The sequence below is a fragment of the Cydia amplana genome, chromosome Z (assembly GCF_948474715.1).
Source record: "Cydia amplana chromosome Z, ilCydAmpl1.1, whole genome shotgun sequence".
Lineage (NCBI taxonomy): Eukaryota > Metazoa > Arthropoda > Insecta > Lepidoptera > Tortricidae > Cydia > Cydia amplana.
Genome location: NC_086096.1, coordinates 29,440,156 through 29,466,533, shown reverse-complemented (window position 1 = coordinate 29,466,533; position 26,378 = coordinate 29,440,156). Strand labels below are relative to the sequence as shown.

The window sequence follows — 26,378 nt, the reverse complement described above, 5'->3', positions numbered from 1 at the left end:
TACGATTTAATAATACATTATTATTACATCTCTATGTCGTGACAAGTATAATAGTTAAACATAGCAATAAATTGTCAATTTCAATCACATTATTAATTACAATTCTACAACAGATTATATTATTAATAAAAACAAACATTATAATTGTATAACTAGTCAAATTAATGTGTGTTCAATGCACAATGTAACATAATTAAAAATGTACTGAAACAGTCATTATCAATTATTATCACTCTGGGAGATGGCTCAAGTAACCTGAGGTTCTTCACAATACCTTGAGGGACCATCATTGTCAATTTACTAAAACCTAAATTGATAAAATTCATTTTCATGGCAATAATCTGCCATTCGTATTTATCACAGCACTTGTAAAGTAGTGGTGTCAGTATATTTGAATATATTCAATATTACTTAAGTATTTCATCCGCAATGGGTAATCCCAGAGAAAGGTACAGAGATTAAACAGAGGTTCAATTAGCAGTCGCCTTATCAATTAGTCAATCTTATCCTTTGAAATACTTACTACTATATAAATGTAACATTCAATGGTAAATCAATATTTATCTACGATGACGGCGCTTCTTCTTGTTGCGGTTAGCGTTTTGCGGTTGCTGGCCGTTAGACGGGCCGCTGGCGGACGCGGCGGGGCCGGGCGCTGGCGCAGGGGCAGCGCGCTGCACAGCGCCGCCTGCCTGTAAATTTCCGCCTCGTGCGGCTTGATTCTGTACTATAGCCAAACCAGTTTGAATTTGCACAGGAATGGTAGGGACATTTCTCTGCGAAGCCGCGTTCGATTGCGCATTTTGACGCGCGGCGGTAGCGGCAGTTGGAGGCGACGGCTGTACAATAGCCAAACCCGTTTGGATACGTATAGGATTGTTAGGCGCGCTGTTGTTCCGAGCATTGGAATTAGCGTTAGTGTTAGACTGTGCGTTTGTGCGTTGTGCAGCAGGCGCTGGGGTAACTTGTATATACCCGCTCGTTGCGTGTATAATATTATTCGGTACGTGTCCGTTGGGTCTCTGAGCGCCAGAATTATTTTGAGCAGGAACACGTTCAGTTACGTCCTGAGCCTCGTTCAATGTGGCTCGAAGTCTGTTTCGCATGCGTCTACGGGCGTTGCGAGATAAGGTGGGCGGGGCCGCCACGAGCCCGAGGGCATCATGCGGTTCGGGCGCGGGCGGAGGCGCCACGGGCGGCGCGGCCGGCGTGTGGTCCCGTATCTCCCGGTCGAGCGCGCGCGAGAGGCGGGCGACGTCGTTCTGCAGGTGCTGGATAAAGGGGTCGAGCAGTTGCGCGGCGTCGCGGGCGAGGTCGCGCGGGCCGCCGCGGCTGGCCACGCGCAGCACGGCGCGAGGGTGCTGCAGGTGCTGGTGCGCGTCGTCGGGCCGCACGCGCGTCACCGACAGCTTGCCGCTAATGGTTGTGGGCGCCACTAGAGCGCGCGCGTCCAAACCGGTTACCACCAGACAACGACCTCGTTTTTTAAGGAAACCTTCGCAGGATCGGACCGACCACACCTACAACATACATAATACATTTGAAGATGTTCACCATTCAGTAATTTCCATATACTTATTCAACGAAAATTTTAATTTCAGCCTCTTTTAATGTAAAACATAACATTTATCTATTAATGACAATTACAAAGATATGTTTATTCAATAAAAAAACGGAAAGATTTTCAATGCTAAAATCAATTATTTCCTGCGAGCTGCTATAAGGTGTTCCGACTGTACAAATCTACGCACCTACTAAACTTTACAAAAGCTCGTCAATTTCAATTTGCAATGAATAGGAACAACGTTACTTACACAATCGGAGAAAATAGCTTCCCGGTCATTGCCCGATATGGTAACAGTATAGCTAAATTCATTTGTAACCCATGGGGCAGCAGCCATCGACAGCCATGCGTGCACAGATTCATCTGAAAAGGAACACATGTAAATCATTTGATTTTGTAACACCACACAGCGCTAATATCTGGAGTTCTGGACTCTGGACAGTTAACACCCTCGAACCGACGAATTTAAACACGAGACATGGTTTGTAACAGTGGTCTAGGTCTATCACTCAACTGTTCGAATGCGCTCATTTCTCGACTCTGAGCAATCATTACAGGCGTAGTGAGCGAGAGACAGCGTGATTGCGTGACCTTTCTATGGTATAATAGTTTTATAATAATACAAATTAAGCTACTACATGTATAGAAAGAAAGAATCTAGTATTTTAACTGGATCAGGCATGAGCGGTGGGGGGAAAGGACCGAACGGGAGTCTTATGTATCTTTCAGTAGGAGTAGCAGCGAAAGCGCTATTATTGTTTGTCCTTGTCACAGTCGTACTTTTTTTTATTCCCCACCGTAAATTAGTATGGATTATAGTAAGCAACAAACTCAGATCATAGAAGTAAGGAGATTTATAACGAAGCATAATTTCAACGAGACTCGGTGTCTCCAACTGTGCCCCACCACATCATTGAGGGCGTGGCCAGACAACCAACTCACGCGCTGTGATTGGCCGAACCGCGCGGGGTAAAGGACAAGAGCGGCGACGCTAGAGAGTAGGACAAGTCGATAAATTTACAACAGCTATCGATATTTTGTATTATGTTCTAAACATGACTTTATTGTTTTGGCATTAAAATGTTTTAAGTAATAATTGCCATTGACTTAATTTATATACCTTTAAACATTTGATCTTATTTGCGAGCTAAGATTTTTAATGTGCGATTAAGGTATGTACCTATTAGACGTGTGCGCCGATTAAAAAATGATCGGCGGCGGCGTTTGCCAAAAAATCGGCGGCGGCGGCGTGTTTTCGGCGTGAAATCGGCGTGACCTTGACTTTCAGGTTTCTTAAGTAAAATCATTAATTTGTTGTTTTTCTTGACAATTTGATCAATCTAGGTTGCTGATCAGTGAACTACGTATAGTTTTGAACAGCCTGTGAGTGAAATAGGATTTATAAATGAATATACTTCAAAATAGGATAGGCATGATAACTTAATTTCCCCAGTAACTAGCTTGCATTAAGGGGTTACCTGGTCCCAATGACCTTCGATCCTATTTGTAACTCTCCATTTTCTCATGATTTCCATGGCTTGTCGTATTAAAAATGACGAACTTTAACAAAACAGAACTCCAAATACCCTAGAAATTTGCTAGATATAGTGGACTGCTATGGTTTCCTTTTAACGGTTCTCTTGTCGTACAAGCACCAGGCTTACTGAGACGGATCTTCTTTCTAGTTTTCTCATTGCTGAGGATCGCGACGACATGTAATTTATCTCCATTTCGCCCTGCCATAAGCTGTGTGCACGCAGCACACTGCCGCAAGCCGACCTCTTCATAGCGTTCGACCATCTCACACATGCTCCAAGTCGAGCACGTTTGCCATTCATTCGGCCTAATTTCATGTGTTTCTCTACACCATGCATTGGAAACCGCATAATATGTCCGAAGAATCTAAGGGCTCACCATGGCATATTGTGAAGAGCTGAGTGGCGATATTGAGATCTGAGCTCTCTGAGAATGGAGGGGTTTGTTCTTCTAGCTTTCCAAGGTATAAGTCTTCGTTAACACCACATCTTAAAAGCGCCTACCTTTGCCACTTTGCACTTTTTGAGGCTTAAATATGTACGAGTATTCTTTTTAATCAGAGATCTCCAGGAACACGATACTATCACTAATTACTGTTGAATATTTTATGTTCATTCTTTCCATTCGCCCACTCCACTCGTCGGGAAGAATGGTGAAGCTATCGATCCCACATTACGCACAAACAAACGTACGTTTCGGTACCATACTGGAATATTGAAAACACGACAGCTCGTACCAAGAGCACTTTAGTTACATTCGAATACCTCTGTTCTTCCAGATTTTGTCGAGGTTAGCCATAGCACTCTTAGCCATGCCAGCTATGCGGCGTTTCTCGGCGGTGCAACCACCGGCACTGGTTATCAACCCAAGATATACAAACTAGCTCGCTTATTCGTAATCTCCGAGTGCGTCGTGCGTCGGTAAATGGGAGTGCGTTTGCCCTGTCTACTACCATTACTTTTACTTTGGTCTTGAAATGGTTGATCTTAAGACCTCCTAGAACTTCCATCTTCAATTTTCTTCAGAAGAGCCGCCGTTTCGATGTATTTCTTGTTGTTACACCACCTTGAGGTCCTATGGTAAACGAGCCCTGTCATTTCGTTGCCTAGTCAATTGTAAAGCCTACTTCATATATCGCTCCCTCATCTTTCTTGACGTTGAATATTGAGGATTACTGAATTACATTAATGGGTGTGTCAAAATTGATGTATATTTGACCACTGTAACATATATAATTCCAAATAATCCATATTGTAATCAAAATACCAACTTGCAATAGCTAATTAACAACACTCAAGGTCACGCCGATTTCACGCCGATCATTTATCGGCGGCGGCGGCGTGGCAAAAAAGCCCGGCGGCGGCGGCGCGCCGGCGCGGCGCACACGTCTAGTACCTATATTATTCGATCCATAAAGTTCTGTCACAAAGGTTTCTACTGATAGAATGTAATACAAAGCTTTTAATAAAACAATAGCAATGATTCGAAAGCTTGTTATATGTTTATCAAAACGTACCTAACATAATTGGTATGAAATTTAGTAACGATTTTATTTACTGTTTGTTTATATTGTTTACTTTGGGATTGTCGTTAGACGCGATATTTTATCGATAACGCTTTTACCTTAATTATGCACGAGCGCCACTCTAGTTCCTTGCGGAAAGAAGGGAACCGGTTAGCGGTCGTACCAAGAAACAATAATGCCGTTGTGGATATCGTTAGCGGCTTAATGCATTGCGCCGTTGCCTAGCACACTACAAATAGTTTTCCATGCTAAGCCGTCAATGTAGAATGCATATTCAATTTGCCACGCGTTTGTTTGGCAAAATGGTCCGACTCAGTAAAATCATATGTCACTGGATTTATTAGTTAAAATGTGTTGTTTTATTGACTAAATACGTAAAAAATATGTACTCACATGTGGTATGTAACTCCATGATCCCTATAGTTTTTGCTAGCACTCCTATTTCTACACGAAACAACGCTACAAACCGGCATTTTACGTAAATTGACGAGCACATTTTTCTACGACAGCTAAATTGCGACTGTCTTACCGGTCTTACGGCGGAAAGAAAAATGGTCAGCCTGACCATGTTGCGGCGACACGCGCCACGCCTCCGTCAGATATCTAGTACCTTCTATGATCTGAGGCAACAAATAAATTCGACCAATCATATTGTCGCATTGCGTATGTTTTGTCCCTCACGGACGCAAGCGTATCCTACATCTATTAGGATCCTACCATCTATGTGGTAGCCATACAGGGCGAGCAAGATGGACTGCGATGTATACATATTATCAATATCATTAATTCCATTGGCCTTTGCGTCTATTGCAGACGATTTATGGTGCAAAACCGGAGAGACAATGACCTCTCCAGACTTAACACCGCCTGGGACGGAATTAAGGAAACGCAGGGATGCCCAGCACCTGCATTACCCTCTCGGCTTCACTGTCTTAACCCACAGGATAGGTGATTTAACCGAGATATCTGACGAGCAAAATTTTAAACAGACGTTATATGCTTTTATGTTTAGACTTTACAGTAATTGAGGTAAAAATCCGCGCGATGTCTAAATCTTCCGTCGCAGGTTTAACATTGTTTGGTTCCTTTCTAAAATCCTGGCTTTACGCCCCCTTCATGTCGGAATTGCAATCTTTTTCCCAGGGTGATTTACTAAAAGTACCTGCAGGGTCGTACTTGTAGCAGTTGTTTAGCTACTCTCGAGGGAATCATCCTACGCAAAGTAATCGTCCAAGGTTATAATAATATTTACGCGCCAAAATATTTATGACCCAAACGCAACATCCGGTTTGAATAAAAGGTCCTTGGGTATGGAATAAATGATAAACATTAAAATATGTAACACAATACTCACTGCTAATTTCAATAATTAAAAAGAAAATGCCCATATCGGACACTCGCACCGCCGTGACAATCCTACCAGGAACAGTAGAGAATTGCCATGCTTGCACGTATTCACCATTTTCAGATTGACCCTGCAAACAACACATTTTTACAGAAATGTACATTGTTTTTTTTTGTGAGATAAAATATTTGTATTTACTAATACGAATATAAACTAATAAAAATACAGTAGAACCTCGATTATCGGAAGTAACGGGAATCGAGCCTAATTCGGTTAGTTGCAATATGCTTTTTTTAAGAAGAGTTCAGTTAGTGAGCTGAGACATGAACTCACAGCTCCTTAAGGTCATATAACATTATGATATACGATTTCGCTTGCGCATTCAACTTCGCTTGCGGCAGTTCAAAATTAGATTAGTCTTAAATTAGCATACTGTTTGTGAATCTTGCGAATAGAAAAGGATAGGAGGCGTTTAATAATTTTCATTAATTAAGTTAAGACACAACAATAATAATAATAACCGGCAGCTTGGGCCTTGCCCCGCTGCTGGCGGCACCCTAGGTTAGGTTTTTTTGTAATGTGTTTATATGTATTTTTTATTGTTTTGTAAGTGTTTTTTATTTTACTTTTATATACATATTGTAAAAAAACCTAATCTGAGAAGATAAATAAATAAATGGTAATAATAATAACTACTCCCTGTCAGTCTGTAATAACTAAACTATCTTCCCTACAGAGCAGTGGCGTAGCGTGAACTAATCTAGCCGTGGGCGAAATCGCATCTGCGAGGCCCTTTTCTTTCACTGTGCCCGAACGGGTCTCGCACGAGGCCCCTCTTGGGGCGCGATACCGTGGGCGACGGCCCACTTCGCCCACGCCTAGCTACGCCACTGCTACAGAGTTTGGTGATAAGTCACTCACACAGGCTAAAATTAGCATTTCATAATATTAAGTTTATTACAAAATATGTTTTGCATATAGGAAACTATAGGTCTACATTATAAGAAATTCTAGCTGTTAGCTTACTTACCTACATGTTTTATAAGACTGTTTGTTTCTAAAAAAATTAAAATAAAAAAAAATCTGGAGGTTAAGTTTACATTCGCTTTAAGACGTAAAGCAACGCTATTAAGTAATAATTGAGAAGAAAGGTTTTTTTACAGTGAGTGGCTTAACTTCAAACTCGGGTAAATCCATCTGTCAGATTATGCGATTTTGGTATTAAGGTAATATGTAGGTTTGTTGAGGATCGAATGGATTTACCCGAGTTTGAACTTAAGTGCCACGCATTTTCGCAATGACTGACAACTGGTCTGGCCTAGTGGGTAGTGACCCTGCCTGTTAAGCCGCGGTCCTGGGTTCGAATCCTAAGGGCATATATTTGTGTGATTAACACAGATATTTGTTCCTGAGTCTTGGGTGTTTTCTATGTATTTATGTATTTGTATATTATATATATCGTTGTCTGAGTACCCACAACACAAGCCTTCTTGAGCTTACTGTGGGACTTAGTAAAAAAAAAAAAAGAAACATGAGTTGACTGTTAACACTTATGTACTATAAAGCCAGGGATAGAATATGCGACAAATGTTCCACGACACGTGTCGCCAGCGACGTCGGGTGACGAGGCGCGCCGTCGCTCGACATGTGACTTTCAGTTGCTAGCGAGCCTAAGGTGGTCGCACTTCTATTTGCAAGACACTCACCTCAATCAATTCCGGAGAGTGGAAATAACGGAGGTGGTTCAGCAAACGCGCAGCTGGCAACCGAATTGAATTCCCGTTCTTACAGCATAAGCAACGGAATAGTCCCTTGCAAGCTTGAGGCGCCCTAAGAGCTGGAAGCTGAAAACAATTATATAAAAACTCTGTGAAACAAAGTACCAAAAAATGCAGCGTATAAAAGATGCTTCTGTCTACAAAGTTAAAAGATAGGCACAAGGGTAGTGTAACAAGGGAGCAAACTGACATTTACGGCGAGGTACATGGAATCCTGACCGAAGCAAAGGATTCTATAATTTTTTTTTTTTAATCCTGAGCCTAGCGAGTGTTAAGTGTTAACACCCAAGGTGGAAATAATTTGGCTACCATGTCACACATACTGCTTTTCACATCACCTATGAGGAAATTTTTACCATGTAAAAAATATATATACAAAAAAAAATCGTGACCTCCCCTCGTCCATCCCTCCAAGCAGAAAAGTGTTGATCCCTCTTAGCGGGGAAGAAAAAGCCCATTTCCGACATTTACGTCATCCGCATTACGCGGTATCACACTGAATGTGGTCCCGCACTCCGCACCGGTGTAAGCGAGACAGCGCTATCAACGTACATAGCGATGTTTCGCTCGTACAGCGGGCCGGCGATTCATCATTCAATGCATCAACTAAAGCCCCGTCTCCATATCGCGCGGCAAACCATCGAACATTGGCTCGGGCGGCAGCCGCGCGCAATGGATACCGGGCGCATCGAGTTGGCTCGCGCGGCAGCCCGGTATCCATTGCGCGCGGCTGCCGCGCGAGCCAATGTTTGATGGTTTGCCGCGCGATATGGAGACGGGGCTTAAAGCACACTATGCAGAACAGGGGACGCCGCAATTTGTACGAGTTTCTTACTATACAAAAGGTTCCGATAGTGTCAGATATTACAATTACTAATTTAGAGAAAAAAGTTATTGAAATTAAAATGCAGTTATAACATTACAGCTACAAATAAGGGCTTAGTAATTTGAAAATATTGTATTAAATATTTCAAATTACTACATATTATGTATGATTAGCTTACATTTTGGTCAGAGGCATTATCCTCATCTTCAGCAGTGTTATTCTCTTGATCCCCCGAGGCTGCCTCTTCTGCAGGCGTGTTACTGCCAGAGCCACTCGACCCTGTTGTTACTTTACCGCCTAATTTCTGTAAGTATTAAAAATATATCTCAAACATTCTTCCAAAAAAATTGGCTATTATCAAGCCACTCGCTTGTTATTTTTGAATTGAACCCTGTTGCCTAGATAATTACATCAAAAGCTAGTGAGTGTGTTGATTACATGTTATTGAATATATGCTTTTGGGCATAGAGTAGGAATCCTCTAGACAGCATAGTAACGCTACCCCCTCTGCCACTTATACGGTAGTTTTACTCCATCTTCGAGTCAATCCCGTGCCGTGATTGGTCCGTGTCTTTGAACGGACCAATCACGGCACGGGATTCGCTCACCTCGTCCCCCCGCACCCCCGTATTTTTGACAGCATCGGTTTCATGAAATAATTGCTCTAAACTCAAGTCTAGAGGATTCCTAGTATATGCTTTTGGGACACTGGGTTTATAGTATGTAGTTACTAAGTTTATTTTCATTCAAATAATATATTTAACCTCCTAAGGCCCAACGAAAAATTGAGTATGTAGTCAGTACGGCCCATAGTCCTACCAGTAGTACTATTGTTTTATACTCATTCAGACCCAAGTACTTTAGAAGACTTTTGTATTGAATGTTATTGTACTTATACAGCACCTTGTACAACACTTTGTTTTTTTTACGAACTTGTTAAAGGGCTCACAGACAAAGCAAAACAGTCCTTTAGAAGTTCGTACACGCCAATTTCGATAAGCGCGAAATTTGAAATCAAAATGATGGGTTTTCTATTAAGTCCTACTGGTAGTCCGTGGTACGCTATGACTACACAATTGTTGAAGGAGCTGGGTCTGAATAACAAAGTTAATAAGTACTATGGGTAGGACCTTGGGCCTTAGGAGTTAAACACTTTGCCTAAAAAAGGGTATCCAAATAGTGTTGGGTATGTAAAAGTGAACTTCAGTACCCTTAAGAGAGAGAGATTACCGCGGCCGTTTACACTAGTGACTGCATTAACTTACGTCAGTCCATTTCACTCGTACTGACGTACAGGTGCGAGTGAGATGCATTGAGAGTAAGCTCAGTCATTAGCAAATAACCTAGCTCCTAAGGCCCAGCCAATAGGGTATTTGACAAGTGTTGAATTTTATAACTAAATCTAGATAAATAGATAGAAAATGAGCAATATTACACAATACATTGGAAACTTAAAAAATATATGGGAATTTAAAAAAAATAAAAGGCCTTGTAGATGTAGATGTAGTGTAGGGACGCCCGGCCGGATGCAGGCGGGCTGTCGATCGCGTGTCGCGTTCATTCAGCCCTGTTCCCTGGAGTTGGAGCTATAAGGCCTTAAAGTTTCAAAAACATTTTTTTTTACCTCCAAATAGGAAAAAAATAATGATACCATTCGATTCCTTACATTTTATTTAAAAGAATATTGTATAGCCACCATATACATAAACGCAATATTTCACCGAAAAAATCGCAATTTCCTTGTTTTCCATACATTTAAAAGGCTTCTAAAGCCCCGTCTCCATATCGCGCGGCAAGCTATCGAACATTGGCTCGCGCGATATGGAGACGGGGTTTAACGTTACATGGTGACGTCACGATGTATAGCCATTTTCTTAGGAGCGTTTCGTCAGTTTGACCCTCAAAACAAACCTGATCGACTGATACCATTCATAATATATTGTCAAATACCCTATTGCCACTGAAATCTGAATTTATAGTGTAGGGGTAGGGAATAGGGTTAATATAGTTTTGTGTAAAAATTGAATGAAACAAAACAAACATGTACAACTGTGTACCAATCGAAAATGATTTAAATTACATCATACTGACCTTGAGCCTTAGTAGAGGATTATGGCGTTGGTAAACTCGTAGTAAGTAAGTATGCAGAAGTAAGATATAATGTTATATTTGTCAGAGTTTACTAATAATTAATAAATGTAATGGATACTCACAAAAGCTCTTAATTTTCTAACATTAGCAATGAGTTCTTCCATTGCATAATTCCTAGTACCAAAGAAAAGAGCCCTACAGACGGGACACTGGCTGAGGCGCGCTTTGCAGCGGCCGCACACATGGTGCCCTTCATTGCACTGGAAAATCTGGCCCGACGGGATTTCGTAGCACACTGGACACTGCAGTAGGTCATCCAGGTCGGGCAAGGCCTCCGCCTGAAAAAAAAAACAATATTAATAAAAATATTTGAAGAGATAAACAAGTATTATGTATAAAAGCTGGTATTGCAAATGTAGAAAACATCATATCATGAATTATATAATCTAGTCCATATAACATATTAATTAGATAAGATAAGATAAAGATAAAATGTATTTCATATTAACTTAAATAGTTACTTAAATATTATAAATGTACAATCATGGTTTAGAAAAGTAAACAAATAAAATAAAATATCTTGTAAGCATAAATTGTAACTGGCTCTAACATATTTTACATCAATATAGTATAATTAAGATATATATATCTTAGATTAAGTATAAATAGTTTATATTGTATTGTTAATTTGTTACCCAGAAATAAATAGCTTTTTTATTTATTATTTATATGTAGTCTGATTCAAATATATGAAATATACATATATGTACATATAATATACCCAGCATACAAGTTCATCTGCAGCAGTGTGCAGGAAATAACTTTGCTTAACAACAATATTTAGTCTCTTAAGCCAACAAATAGTGCAACCCAACTTATATAAGTTAAACATACAAGTGTAAATCTAGGTTAGTGAGATGATGAATAGTTGCTTCCAAGTTACTAGTTTATGAGCTCCTTTGTACAATCAGCGTCAAATAGATATTGATGGCCAAATATATGTATCTATAACATATCGTAATATTTATGATAACAAAGGTGTGTTACAATATATTTGGCCACTTTTGCCAACACCATGTATTTGATGCTGACTGTAATTTATAAATAACTCTAAAGTAAGGTGTAGGGTACTTTCAAAAAATTAATAGAATATTAAAGAGGTTACTTGCATTACACCAGTTTGATTGTTTTACTAGTAAGTAACATTCATGATATGTGATGGATGACACAAATTAAGTAATAAACTGTAGTCAAGTTTAGGTAAATATTTTGTAATATTCGTGATTAAAATCGTAATAAACATTGTGCCTGATGAAAAACTGTTGCAATAAAATTCACCCGTTCACTTAGTCAAAAAAATACCATGATGTTTGGTATTTTGTTAAATGAACAAAGGAAATGATCATGTATATATTTTAGAAAAACTGCAGGCTGATCTAACAACTATATATTAGTTTTAATGCTATTAGCTAATCCCAAGACGAATTTATATGACAAATAATTGAATTTCTAATATTGCCTTACCTAGTTATGTGTTCCATTTAATACCTTTACAAGATCACCTGATCTCAGATATACAACAAACAATACAATAACCAGGCTGACGTCTCACAGATATACTATTAAAACATATTTAAATTAACAGCCGTTAATTGTATTTTTTAAACAAGGGGGTAGGTTTTCTCAAGGTGTCACACCTTGCTAGCTAAGCGAAATGGAGGATAAGGATATTTCAGAATAGGCATTCTATTACTTACTCTAAAACGCAAATTAAAACTATTTAATAGGGGAAATGTTTATAGAACTCTAGACGAATAGTAAGAATACTAACATTTATTTGACAATAACGTGACATAAATCGATCAAGTGATGGAAGTTAGGTATATTTTTTGTTATAACGTATGCTATGCACAAACCTTGACGTCCGTTTTCTCAGCCATCGTGGAAGCCCTCTTCGAGTGCCTAAATCTTGAGAATGTATATTTCGCGAATATTTACTAAATTAATTAATGTAAAAATAAACCAGCTCGATGGTTTGTACTGAACGCTAGTTTGCAGCAAACAATGTACCAATGTGGCCTGTCGTTTGATTTCTACAATTGGGGAAAAAATGGCTGCTTGATCTCCTCCTCCCTCCAGGATTTTTATGTTGCCAGAGTTGTCACTGTCATGTAACTCATGTAGCTCCGTGCGGTGCTGCCATATAATTCTAAGGCTAAGGACATACGAGACAAAAAAGGGCTCTACAAATCTCACTACAAATCTCGACTTAGAGTGCTTTAAAAACGAAAATTGTTTCGTTTCTTATCTGCCTCTCTATCGCTTATAGTATTACTAGCGACCCGCCCGGCTTCGCACGAGTTAACAAATTATACATAAACCTTTCTCTTGAATCACTCTATCTATTTAAAAAAACCGCATCAAAATCTGTTGCGTAGTTTTAAAGATCTAAGCATATAGACAGACAGACAGACAGACAGACAGGGACGTGACTTTGTTTTATACTATGTAGTGATGGTTAGACTGCGACTAATAATTTTTACGAACATAATGTTGTAAGCAAATATGAGGGGCTACCGCAAAGAGTAGTATAATATGGGCTACCGCAAAAACCGAAATTCGCAAATTGCGGGGATCTTTCTCTTTTACTCTAAGTAAAAGTCCTGTTCGGTTGGTACTACGTAGTCCAGCTCTGAATTCAGATTTGTCTGCGGTGCTTAGGGAATGCGATCTCGCACCAAGATTGGCGATTCGAGATCTCGGACGAAAAATCTGAATCGAGATAGGGTGTTTCGAGATCTCGACCGTCAGACTTTCGAGATTGAGATTAATCTCGACGAGATCGAGATCGAGATTATACAAAGTAATTAGATGTCCTAATCTGGTCAAAAAGTCTAAGAATTCTGTAAACACTACTTATTTAGAGTACACCATGTTATGTATTGAAAATAAGAACAACAAATTTAAGCAACATTTAACAAAAAGACTACTTTTATTAAAACAAGATAAGTCTTATTTAGCTCTAAGCAGCACGTAACCATGTTAGTAAGAAAAAGTGGTAATTATTATTTTGAATTATACATAATTGTAACGTGTTTGACTTAGAAAATCAGCATTTTATTTCACTATGCATTTTGAAAATGATTTCGTAAAAAATACAGGCTGCCCAAGGTATTGTCGGCCAAGCGGCACCTATTTGTTGCAAAAAGGCCAACAGCAGAAAACGCTCGCTCATTATTCCGCACAGAGTGCGCCACAGTGCTATTATCGTCGCCTAAAGCTGGCTATACACAATAGTACTGCCTAAACAACATGAATCAAAGGTAAAAAGTTTACTCAAAACAAAGTAATTCCACAGAGATCAACCTTTCAATCACGTTCGAGATCTCGAAAATTTTAATCGAGATCTCGAACAAGATGACATAAATCGAGATTCCCTATCAACGAGATTGAATCTCGCAAATTCGTGCGAGATCTCGCGAGCTCTCGAAATTGCGAGATCGAGATTGCATTCCCTAGTCGGTGCCCCTTATGCACAATTCTTGTTTCTATCTGTGGCTCTGGTGGGTGTCATCCATGTGTCATCATGGTGTCATGCATGTCACTGTCATCTCGAGAAATAAAAAAATGTCATTCTTGATTCAAGTGTATGTGTCTTTAGTCGGCAATCGAAATTAGGGAAAGCTGTAATAATAGCAATCATATAATTCTTTATTTAGTTTATTTCACAGTCTCGTGTGTTTCAATCACGGATGGAGGTGACTGTATAATGTAATATAATAACGATCTCTCTCTTTCATATTTATGCAATGGGGTTTCATTTTCTTTTCCTTTTCCTGTGCTGTGTTATAATACAACGTAAGTAGATGTTGTCCAAAATGTTTGGCCTTTAAACATGTGCGATGTTATTATTGTGAAAACATTTTTGCAGCTATTGTATCTGAAAGACTCCATGGGCAAATATACTCCTCCATAGAAGGTGGTGCAGCATGTTTCAGGCGACTAAATGGGACTCATCAAGCTGGATGCTCATGTAAGTGGTTATACGTATCTTATGTCACATAGTTTCATCACAGTATATGGGGCATTATCTATGAAAAGGGACCTAATTGTCGATGGCGCTTACGCCGCATAGCGTCGCGTGGTATTGTATTTATATCGGAGCATCATTAATAATGGCGTAAGTGCCATCGACAATAAGGTCCGTTTTCATAGATAGCGTCACATATAAGAGTTATATCAATGTCATTGCAGCATCAAACAAAGGAGCTATTGGGGTTGTGCATATGGTTAAGGATGTGACTGACGCCCAGTGGCTGGTGTTCAATGGCAGCGCAGGCCCTTACATGGCTGTGGTCAGTACAGCCACATTTCAGAATGTAGTTGAATTACTTATGGATCATTCAGATAATGTGGCTGGAATACTTCTCTATGAAAATGCTACAGAGAGGTAAGCAGTTTACATGTATGCTCAATAGAGGCAAATCAGTTTTGTCCTAAATATATGACTGTTCAAAGTTTCAGTTCTGGATCAGTTTTTCTTTATTGTATTAAAATAAGAGTCAAAACAAGTAGGAATATGCTGGTAAAAAATTGTTTAAATGTTTTTGTTTGTCAATGTTGTGACTTGTATATCAAAATGATTCCAAAATTATGCTCTTTGTGTTTTAGTGCATATCTATTCTATATCACATTGCATAATTACTTTCTTAACTTTCAGGACCAATTCCTTTAGTCAAGAATCTGCATGCCCTAATGAATTCTATTCAGCTCAGGGCAGCCAATGCTCTGCAAAAGATAAGTCTGCGTGGAACCCTGTTGGCACGGGCCTCATCCGACTGGACATACCCTTCCCTATATTTTACTTGCCAGCTGCACGGTTAGAGGAGATTGTAAAAATTCGACAATGTTATGAAAGGTAAAGTATAGAAATTATGAAAATGTAAATTTTATTTTGCATAAACTTTGTTATACAACGCAATGAATGCGCTACACTATGAACATGTTGTACTTAACAATGCTGTTGCTGTTACAGGCCAACCACAGCTAAAACAGTGTCAATATTATTTTATTCCAATTTCATTGAACTCATGAATATTTTCTTTTTAGGTACAACCTTGATCTGGAGTCACAAGTAGGAAAACCCTTATGCTCCATTCAGTTGAATTCATTCATGTGGGCCGCAGTAAGCAGTATTGTATGTAGGAGGAGGTGAGCCATAATTTTTAAAATAATGTGACTATTATTATTATTATTAGTTAAAATTCATATGTTGTCTTTTGTTCTGTTCCATTTTAAAATGAAAGAAATTCAAGTATATTTCCTACACTATTAATTTTACATTTTTGTATAGTGGCCCTTAGGGGATAATAAGTTTAGCCTAATATCTTTATGAGACTAAGTGCATCAAAGCAATACAAAAGGCTAAGTCATACATTCCTACAGCATGATTAAAATGGCCCATACAAAATGCTAGCAATAGCTGATGTCACATTATGTCCTCACACTTATATTTTACGTCCAACCATACAGTTGGACCAAGAGTTCATAGAAATTTTCTCAAAAATGGACGGCAAAGTCGACGTTGCCGGTTAAAAAATAGGTCGCGAAGTGCGTAGTTTATGGTCATTCAAAAAATTAAAAAGTTAAAAACATTGCAGTCTCGATTTCGGGACTGCAATGTCGCATACAAATTCCATTATTTAACGAGTTCCAAACTTTTTAAAACTTCAAATGGCCATATCAAATGAAGGCATAGGTCCCTTAAACAGCCAAACAGATGATCAGCACTTATTATTATAAAGCCTATAACAGACTATCGCACCGCACCGCGACCTTGGAGCGTCGCACCCATAAGTGAGAGCGAGAAACAGATATCTCTTTCTCGCTCTCACTTATGGGTGCGACGCTCCAAGGTCGCGGTGCGGTGCGATAGTCTGTTACAGGCTTAATGTTGGTACCGCGACTATTTAGGTGTCTCAAATAGGTTGGCGTATTTTCAGCAGAAAAATACACTTCTTTTTTTTAAAGGCGGCAAGCAAATTTTTTTAATGGTTGTATTTTTTTCTGTGAAAATTAATAGAAAATTAGAACGATTGCTTCTGTAAGTTCTGTAAAATATTTCTATTTCTTGCACCATTTTTGAGAAAAGCACTATATATGACTCGGCTGGAAGGCTACTTGCTGGCTTCGGATTCAATTAAACGGACTCCCAAGGTCGTCCGTTTAAAACGAATCCTCAGCCTGCAAGTAGCTACTTCCGAACCTCGACAATAATGTACTATTAATGTTCATGCTGACAATTCTACAAATTGATTAATTGATTGTCTATATTTTATGTACTTGTGCCATACGACTAAATAAATAAATTCCACAAAGTCTGTGCAGAGTTAGCTTAGTCCGGTTGTATGTATGGTTGTTGTTGATGTAATTATCTGAATCTCTGTGTTGCAGATCGGCAGCAAGTGCGCTTTTAACTGCCACTAAAGTATGCGACCCATTAGGAGACAATAATGTGTACTATTCGCTATTTCCTCGAGACAAGGTTAGTACTTTGATTTATAATCATCTAATTGAGTCCCATAATCAGGTAATAAGGAAAATAACTAAAACATTTACCTTAACATTAGTTTATGTCAGCGTTTGTTCATCTGTGGCCTTTACACACCTTTATCTGTCATAGGTATTTACTTCCAAACAGTCCCTCATCACTAGAAGCTTAAAAAACACTGTTTTGTATTTAAAATGCCTATTTAATTAAATTAAGTTATGCTTATAATTTTTATAAGGGAAGTCAAGGTTTAATTTTTCATCAATCATTTTATCTGCATAGATGTATATCTCCAACTTCTTGTACAGGCTATTTGGTTCACCTCAGGATTCGCCTCTCAGATCATTCAATCTGGTTTGTAAAGACTCACAAGACTTTTAGTTGACTTTTCTGTTGACAAACTAACAAAACTTGTTATATTATTGGATGTTATGTTTTACCTGAACATATTTATTTATTAGTTATACATATTGTAAAAGTCTAATAATAACATTTTTATTTACAGGGCCAACAAAAGAAAAAGAATGTTATTCTAGTAACGGCTAGAATCGATACCGCGTCTCTCTTCGACGGTGAGTTTAGTTGGCAGTAAGATAGAGGGACTTCCATGTCTTTTCACACCTCCTACTCAGAAAATAGCTTTTTCTTCCCTGCTAGGAGGGATCAAAGTGGCACTTTTCCTCCCTGCTAGGAGGGATCAAAGTGGCACTTTTCTGTTCAAGCACACTATTAAATAATCTGTTTAAGCATCAGATTGTGTCAACACTAAGATTTTATTTTTTCCTCATAGTTGATGTGTCACACGACTGGTCACACGGTATCAAAATTATTTCGTCTTGGGCGTTAACACTTGAATCCCTCATTACGCTCAGGATTCTACTTTAGAATCCCGAACGTAGTGAGATTGTAGAATCCATCGCTTCATTCAGGATTCAATGTACGCCCTTGACGGAAATATATAATTTTGATCCCTTGTAACACAAACAACTATTACATACCTTTCTATTTTTTACGAATGTGTAGCTTCGTTACTAATTTAACCATTTCGGTGACATTTCAACCTACAGAAGGTCTCCCCTCTTCCTCTTTACCTTTTTTCTAACTTTAGCTTTATTTATGTGTACATTATATTCCATTCAGGTATAGCACCTGGAGCTGCTAGCTCAGTGGTCGGGATGGTGACACTCATGTCGACCGCCACCACTCTCAGCAAGATCATACCTGCAACCGACGCCTCCAAGTACGGTGTGTACACCTCCGTTTTCGTGTAGACCGTGATACAGATGGGCGCTTGTTATTCTTGTTAAACTTGGTGTATTAAATATATGATTAGGTACTTGGTTTATGAAGGGGCCAAATACGTACATTTACAACGACCCGCCCCGGCTTCGCACGGGTTAACAAATGATACCTTCCTCTTGAATCACTCTATCTATTTAAAAAAACCGCATCAAAATCCGTGGCGTAGTATTAAAGATCTAAGCATACATACAGACAGACGGACAGACAGCGGGAAGCGACTTTGTTTTATACTATGTAGTGATTAAGTAATAACATCCTAAAACAGATCCAGACTTAGGTAATATTTTGGGTTTAATAAATAATGGTAACGGTCTTAGTTAATAATGAATTTACTCTTTAAAAGACAATTATGGCAAATAGCATGTCATTGGTAGGGCTCCACTCACCTTGCAACTTGACTTGATTTTGCGGCATTTGATCGATCGATTGAATTCGTAGCACCTACTTAGTCGATTTGTTGCAAGATTTGTAGAGCCCATTACATTACATTAATTAACTACGTGATGTTACATAACATAGACGAATGTGATAAAAACTTGCGCGTGTTTTAGGCATAAATGTCCTCTGGACGCTGTTGAACGGTGAAGCGTTCGACTACATCGGTTCGCAGCGCGTCGCGTTCGACCTGATGTTACATAACATAGACGAATGTGATAAAAACTTGCGCGTGTTTTAGGCATAAATGTCCTCTGGACGCTGTTGAACGGTGAAGCGTTCGACTACATCGGTTCTCAGCGCGTCGCGTTCGACCTGGCGCGCGGCGCGTGGCCGCCCGACGCGCCGCTCGCGCCGTCCGACATCGCCCTGCACGTCGAGATCGGACAGATCGGGGGCTCGCTGCCTGGCCTGAAGGATACAGAGGATTGGCCGCTCTACGCATATGCGCCCGAGGACCCTGGCACTTTGTTTAATGTGAGTCATTTCATGCAGACTTAACAGCATATCCGTAAATAGTTATTTGCTCGTTATTAACCTACACCTAAATATATTTTTTGGATTAGAATTACTTAATGATATTTTTTTAGATCATGGCAGTTGGGTCAATCAACTATTTCTTGTTGTTAGTCTGTCCCATCAGCGAGGAGGCAATAGTAGCATAGATTGTTAGAAGAACTGCTGTACCATGTTCTACTCAGTATGTCTCATTATGTAAAGGTCTTATAACTACCATAAAATGCAAGTTTGGTTGTTGTTCATTTAAATACGAAAAACCTAAAATTTTAAGAGTGACTCAGGAGACCGTAACCATAGCAACGTGTGACAAGAAAAAGTTGATTAACCCAGTTAATAAAACAATGAAATACACGAGGAAAAGTATTAACAAAAAAACCGGCCAAGTGCGAGTCGGACTCGCGCACGGAGGGTTCCGCACCATCAACAAAAAATAGAGCAAAACAAGCAAAAAAACGGTCACCCATCCAAGTACTGACCCCGCCCGACGTTGCTTAACTTCGGTCAAAAATCACGTTTGTTGTATGGGAGCCCCACTTAAATCTTTATTTTATTCTGTTTTTAGTATTTGTTGTTATAGCGGCAACAGAAATACATCATCTGTGAAAATTTCAACTGTCTAGCTATCACGGTTCGTGAGATACAGCCTGGTGACAGACGGACGGACGGACGGACGGACGGCGGAGTCTTAGTAATAGGGTCCCGTTGTTACCCTTTGGGTACGGAACCCTAAAAACGCGTGCAATGTTGTTTCCAGATAACAAATTTCCTAAAGGATCTGAAGGAATACCTGACCAAGAACAACATTACAGTGACGGAGGCATTCTCGAACAATCTGCCGCCTTCCTCGCTGCATTCATTCCGGCGGTTACTGCGCAACGCGACAAGCGAACTGCCCGAATTACTGCTCGCCGACCATAATGGGCCATTCACTAATATGTTCTACAACTCGGCAATGGACGACTATGAGAAGATTAACTACAGATATCACAATATAACTATTGGAACGGACGGGACTTGTAAGTACTATGTCTGTAATTTTCGAATAGGTATCTTCGAAAAGCTTCGAGTTTGATTGAACAGTCTTCTACAACATATTGAAGAAGTAGACAGTTTGTTGCACTAACTCAGTAGCTACATTTCTTTTGTAAGAAGTGGTATGTGTATTAGTCATAGACTAGGAATCCTCTAGACTGAGTTTAGAGCAATTATTTCATGAAACCAATGCTGCCAAAAATACGGGGGTGCGGGGGGACGAGGTGAGCGAGTCCCGTGCCGTGATTGGTCCGTTCTAAGACACGGACCAATCACGGCACGGGATTGACTCGAAGATGGAGTAAAACTACCGTATAAGTGGCAGAGCGTTACTATGCTCAGTCTAGAGGATGTCTTGTCTGTGTTAGTATATTATTCCATTCGTTTGTATTACTTATTCAGTTGTACCAACGGAAACGCTAGTGGTCACCGGCAACATGACGGCGAGGGACCTCCAAGTGAAGATATCTCGCGTGGCCACCGCGCTCGCGCACACGCTGTACCAGCAGGTCACGGGCGAGGCTTACGCCGGTGACGTCACGGCTTCTGCACATTTGGTGAATTCTCATTTCATGTCTCTCTCTTGTGTGATTTGCCGTTCGGGTTCCGATATTTAACGCAGATGCAATGTTGTTTATTTTTGATGTAAGTCATTATTGTCCAGATCTAATAACACGCTTCAAACTTCAACATTTATTCAGCAAATGGGCCACAAGGGCACTTTTACACGTCAACATTGAATTTACATATAAGCAAAAAATAATAATACATGAACAATTATAAAATACAACTAACTGCAACTACCAAATCAAACTAACGTCTTACAATACACTTGTTAATTAATTCCTTCTTTGGCGAATTATGTTCCTATCCTAGTGCCGCCCACCATATAAAATTATACCTAAGGAAGTTTAAATCTAGTTGTATTTTTAATTGGGTTGAACTTCATTGTACGAAAAATTTACGAGACAAAAGAAGTGCTACTTTGTTTATTTATATGAAAGTTGAATTTCATTGAAACTGATTGTACATTCTAATGTACATTAGGCGGCACACACTATGTATGTATTTAAAGTTTAATTCATAAAAGTTGTCTTGTTGAACTGTCAAAATTCTCATAAGGGAGAATCCAAGGAAGAGTTTTGGCCGATCGATGGGTGTCAAGCTCTTGTGTAACGCATCGCAGCCATATTGTGTTCTAATTTCAAATCATATCTTGTATCGAATTTAAACTGTTGTGAGACATACTAACATTGAATAATAGTTAGTTAGTTGTCAGTGCTTGAGAAAGGAAACCTAGGCTCTCGGAAACATGTCGCGCGAGTGACTTAAAACAAGTGAGTCTAAACCGTAAAATTATTCATATCTTGTATCTACACTAGTGTTTGAGTATTTATAAATGCCCGATAGTAAGCACAAGTTTATTTTAATGTTCAATGTAAACAGGTGGACGAGCTCCTGTACTGTTTCATCGAAGACAAACTGTGCAAACTCCTATCTGCGGCCGACTACGGCGGTCAGACGCCGCCGGCGCCGGGCGAGGAGCCGCCGCGCCCAGCGCCCCTGTACGTGGGCGTGGCCACCTACCTGTCCAGCGCTACTGCCTTTGCGGGCCACCTGATGGCGCTACTCGCGGGCCAGCACCTGTCGCTCAACAGGACCGAGTGCGACGCTGCCGTCAGCTCGGTCAGTACCCTTACTACGGAACATAGACCATCTCCCGGCGAGGAGCTGCTATATGAGGGAGTGTCCACGTACCTGTCCAGCGCTACTGCCTTTGCGGGCCACCTGATGGCGCTACTCGCGGGCCAGCACCTGTCGCTCAACAGGACCGAGTGCGACGCTGCCGTCAGCCCGGTCAGTACCCTTACTACGGAACATAGACCATCTCCCGGCGAGGAGCTGCTATATGAGGGAGTGTCCACGTACCTGTCCAGCGCTACTGCATTTGCTTGCTCTGCTTGCAGCCTACCCTGCCGCTCAATACCGTCTCGTATGATTCATTGGACTTCTCTTTCCCCCTAGCGTTATATGTACTAGCTTCTTGTAATGGTTTACTAAAGGAGCTCGTTGTTCACTTGGCGTTCTAATCCCAAAAATTGGTGCAGGCACTAATATTATTTTCTAGTGCATTGGTATGGGAACTGCTAATCCATAGGTAAATCCTCAAAACGTTTTCAGTTACCAAAGATTTTAGTGATTTCATAAGACTTAAAAGTAATGCAGTAAAATGATTAACAGATAAAATTTAAATTTGTTTCAGGATTTCTCGTACTATTGGCTCCGTGGCTGGAACCACAGTGGTGTTTGCATAGAAACGAACATGAATTTCAGTGAAGCTATTAGTCCCGCCTTCATTGTTCCAGGTAAATAGCATTCATTACGTTTTTTTTACGATTTGTCTGTAGAAGTAATAGCGTTCTTATAAAATACTCTTGTATGGGATGGTTTGTAATTCGACTGGCTGACTTTACGTTAATCGGTCTGTCAATAAAAAAACGCGCATGTATAGTTTGTAGCTTTCTAGTAGACCCCGAAGGCTTATCCTATTGTCTATTGTTCAGTAAAACCGCACGTGCTACTTACCTGCAAAAAAGGGTCCTAAGTATTCTATTTGGCACCTGAGCGCGGGCTAGTCCAACGCTCAAAAAACCAGTGTAGGTGCGCTCTCCGATAACGCGCCTTTGTTACGCATCTCGATGACACATTTTAGACTGGTTCTGTAGCGTCCGACTCGCCGGCACTCAGTAACCGAAGTACCGATTTTTTATGCAGGTGGTTGTGGCACGTGGCACGAGCGGTTTTTCTTAACAATAGACAATAGGATTAGCCTTCGGGGTCTATTAGAAAGCTACAAACTATACAAACACACACGAGAAACTAGACTAGAGACTACTAGAGACATCAAGCTTAACCATACCCGCGCTATTCGCCCGTTATCTGTAGTTTGCGTATAGTTTGTAGCTTTCTAATAGACCCCGAAGGCTAATCCTATTGTCTATTGTTAAGAAAAACCGCTCGTGCCACGTGCCACAACCACCTGCATAAAAAATCGGTACTTCGGTTACTGAGTGCCGGCGAGTCGAACGCTACAGAACCAGTCTAAAATGTGTCATCGAGATGCGTAATAAAGGCGCGTTATCGGAGAGCGCACCTACACTGGTTTTTTGAGCGTTGGACTAGCCCGCGCTCAGGTGCCAAATAGAATAATTAGGACCCTTTTTAGCACGTGCAGTTTTACTGAACAATACACAATAGGATTAGCCTTCGGGGTCTATTAGAAAGCTACAAACCAGGGATGTTGCGAATATCCGCATCCGCATCCGCAACCGCGGAACTTCCGCATTATTTTCAACATCCGCATCCGCATCCGCATAAAATCGATGCGGATTTAATGCGGATGCGGATGTGGAACAGGTCGGTACAGGAACGTCTTAGCATCGGCGTAAGTGATTGACTGCTAGGTAATTTAGTCATTAACCAAAAAAACCTATTAGAAATGAGCAGTCAAGCGTGAGTGGGACTTAATGTACGGAACCCTTGGAACGCGAGTCCGACTCGCAGTTGGCCGGTTTTTTGAAATAAAAATTACTAAAATGTAATATTTGACGTTTTTATGGTACTATCTTGACATCCGCATCCGCATCCGCGGATGTGAGCCTTTAAAAATTCGCATCCGCATCCGCGGATGTCAAAAAATCGGCATCCGCAACATCCCTGCTACAAACTATACTTTGTATTTGTCAGAGTACGACTTCACCTCCGGCGAGTACTCGACGTGGACCGAGTCTGTGTGGCAGGCGATGTGGGCGCGCGTGTTCGTGTCGGCGGGCGGCGGCGGCGCGGCGGCCGCGCTCGCCGCCGGCCTACTGCTCACCGTGTTCACCGCCTTACTCACCTACTGGCTGCAGCGGAACGTGCACCACGTGTTTGTAAACGCGCCCCATCCTTCCATTCATAGCACTGATGCTGTGCCTGGGTATGTCTTCCAACTATAGTTCGTTTTTTAGGGTTCCGTACCCAAAGGGTAAAAACGGGACCCTATTACTAAGACTCCGCTGTCCGTCCGTCCGTCCGTCTGTCACCAGGCAGTATCTCACGAACCGTGATAGCTAGACGGTTGAAATTTTCACAGATGATGTATTTCTGTTGCCGCTATAACAACAAATACTAAAAACAGAATAAAATAAAGATTTAAGTGGGGCTCCCATACAACAAACGTGATTTTTGACTGAAGTTAAGCAACGTCGGGCGGGGTCAGTACTTGGATGGGTGACCGTTTTTTTGCTTGTTTTGCTCTATTTTTTGTTGATGGTGCGGAACCCTCCGTGCGCGAGTCCGACTCGCACTTGGCCGGTTTTTTAGCATTAGAAATTAGGTAAACAATCTTGATGCGTCTTTTAATTGAGAAACACATTTTAAAAATAAGTTACGGCAAATATGTAACAATTATGAATCTAATACGATCATTTATATTCTTCTGCTTTCATATGTAATAGTTTTTGATTTAAAAAAAGCGTTTTTCAATTAAAAGACATGGCACATCGCTTACCTTCTTGCAAGTTTTTCTAATGCCTAAAAAAACGAACTATAATTAAAGTGAATCTTGAAAAACGTTTTAGGGTCGTTCTACTTTTTCATGACCATTAATCTATTGCCAAAAAAAAGTATGACAGGTTTTGATTTCGTGTATAAAAATAGTATTCCCAAATTGTACCTGAACCAATTAACCCAATAATGGGAATTGGTTCGCCAAAGCCAAACACAGTATTCGAATATTAGGAAAACAGAACTACAAAAGACAGATTTTACTGAAAATGCTCCTATCATTCCTAATCTCTCTTTGACACTTACATTTTTAAGCAAGCCATGGAATATGAACTGATTAGAAAATAGGATTCCCAGCATTTTCAGAAGAATAAAAAAAAAGCTTTTGAAATCGACGCACTGATAGAATAGATTTTTTTTTGTTAAATTCATGTTATTTTACGTACAATAATTGTGTTAACTTGTCGAATCCCAGGATATGACGTCACCCATAAGCGTTCTGGCTCATATATGAGCCACTGGGAGCTGACAGATTAATCGTAATAATTATTATTAATCGAAAACATTAATTTCCAGAATACTTCGCACTGTGAACTGTTAATCAGCGGCGGCGGCAGCGACGAAGCGTAGTGAAAAAGCTGTTCCACCACACTCTACAAGCATTCCATGCGAAATTAGTATTATATTTAGTACCATCCTTCTTATTCACTTTAGTCAAATTAGAATTCAAATTCATTTTACTTAACTAATATTAATTAATTAAGGATAATTTTTGTAATTGCTTTTGCTAATTTATCTAAACCTAGATGAAGTAGGTAATTCGATCTACCAAGTACTGATACTAAGTTACCCCACTACCTGGCAATAGGTATAGACTTGCAAGTTTCCAAATTATTAAATAAATTATTTTTTTACATTGTGTATATTTATTATGTATAACTCCTAGACTGATTTTTAAACTAACGTGGATGTCACTTTAATCTGAGTAGGTATTATAAGTCTTTGGACGAATAAATTCGAGACTGAGACATATTTATAACTTTATCTTGTCAGTAAAAAAAGGCGCGAAATTCAAATTTTCTATGGGACGTTATCCCTTCGCGCCTACAATTTTCAAATTTGCCGCCTTTTTCTACAGTCAAGATCTGGTTGACCAAGTATAGTATGATTCTTTCTATGTTTGAAATGGGACAGTCCTTTGACAAACTATATATCATTTCTTGTTCTTATTTACTGCCAAATTTAGTTAGACTAACCTGACCATAAGGTATTTTGCATACACTGCATAAGTGCATAGGATCCGTTTGCAAGTTGGATCTGTACAAGA

General features: G+C 40.0%; 2 protein-coding genes across 2 annotated transcripts; one reads left to right on the top strand and one right to left on the bottom strand.

The window, feature by feature from the left end:
• On the bottom strand, positions 1–12,808 carry LOC134661500 (uncharacterized). The gene is made up of 7 exons (XM_063517614.1): positions 12,582–12,808; positions 10,788–11,003; positions 8,753–8,878; positions 7,677–7,814; positions 5,980–6,100; positions 1,815–1,927; positions 1–1,520 (listed from the first exon to the last, which is right to left on the bottom strand). Exons 1-7 carry the CDS (start codon positions 12,603–12,605, stop codon positions 561–563), a joined length of 1,698 nt encoding a protein of 565 aa, XP_063373684.1. The 5' UTR covers positions 12,606–12,808; the 3' UTR covers positions 1–560.
• A 1,565-nt stretch (positions 12,809–14,373) lies between these two features.
• On the top strand, positions 14,374–25,761 carry LOC134661514 (nicastrin). Its single transcript, XM_063517632.1, has 15 exons — positions 14,374–14,523; positions 14,597–14,698; positions 14,920–15,115; positions 15,386–15,583; positions 15,775–15,876; positions 17,119–17,209; positions 17,721–17,787; positions 18,356–18,460; positions 19,194–19,429; positions 20,226–20,487; positions 20,906–21,060; positions 21,950–22,189; positions 22,767–22,869; positions 24,251–24,482; positions 25,628–25,761. The coding sequence occupies exons 1-15, from the start codon at positions 14,475–14,477 to the stop codon at positions 25,650–25,652; spliced, it is 2,163 nt and encodes a 720-aa protein (XP_063373702.1). The 5' UTR covers positions 14,374–14,474; the 3' UTR covers positions 25,653–25,761.
• Positions 25,762–26,378: the final 617 nt, after the last annotated feature.

Bases quoted from the DNA above. Each gene is read 5' to 3' on its own strand.
- LOC134661500 (XM_063517614.1), bottom strand. From the start codon at position 12,605: ATGGCTGAGAAAACGGACGTCAAG. The intron at 8,879-10,787 runs GTGAGTATCCAT...TAATACTTACAG, and splicing joins TTAGAAAATTAAGAGCTTTT to AAATTAGGCGGTAAAGTAAC. The intron at 6,101-7,676 runs GTGAGTGTCTTG...TGTTGTTTGCAG, and splicing joins ACTCTCCGGAATTGATTGAG to GGTCAATCTGAAAATGGTGA.
- LOC134661514 (XM_063517632.1), top strand. From the start codon at position 14,475: ATGGGGTTTCATTTTCTTTTCCTTTTCCTGTGCTGTGTTATAATACAA. The intron at 17,210-17,720 runs GTTAGTACTTTG...TTTTATTTACAG, and splicing joins CGCTATTTCCTCGAGACAAG to GGCCAACAAAAGAAAAAGAA. The intron at 22,190-22,766 runs GTCAGTACCCTT...AATTTGTTTCAG, and splicing joins GCGACGCTGCCGTCAGCTCG to GATTTCTCGTACTATTGGCT.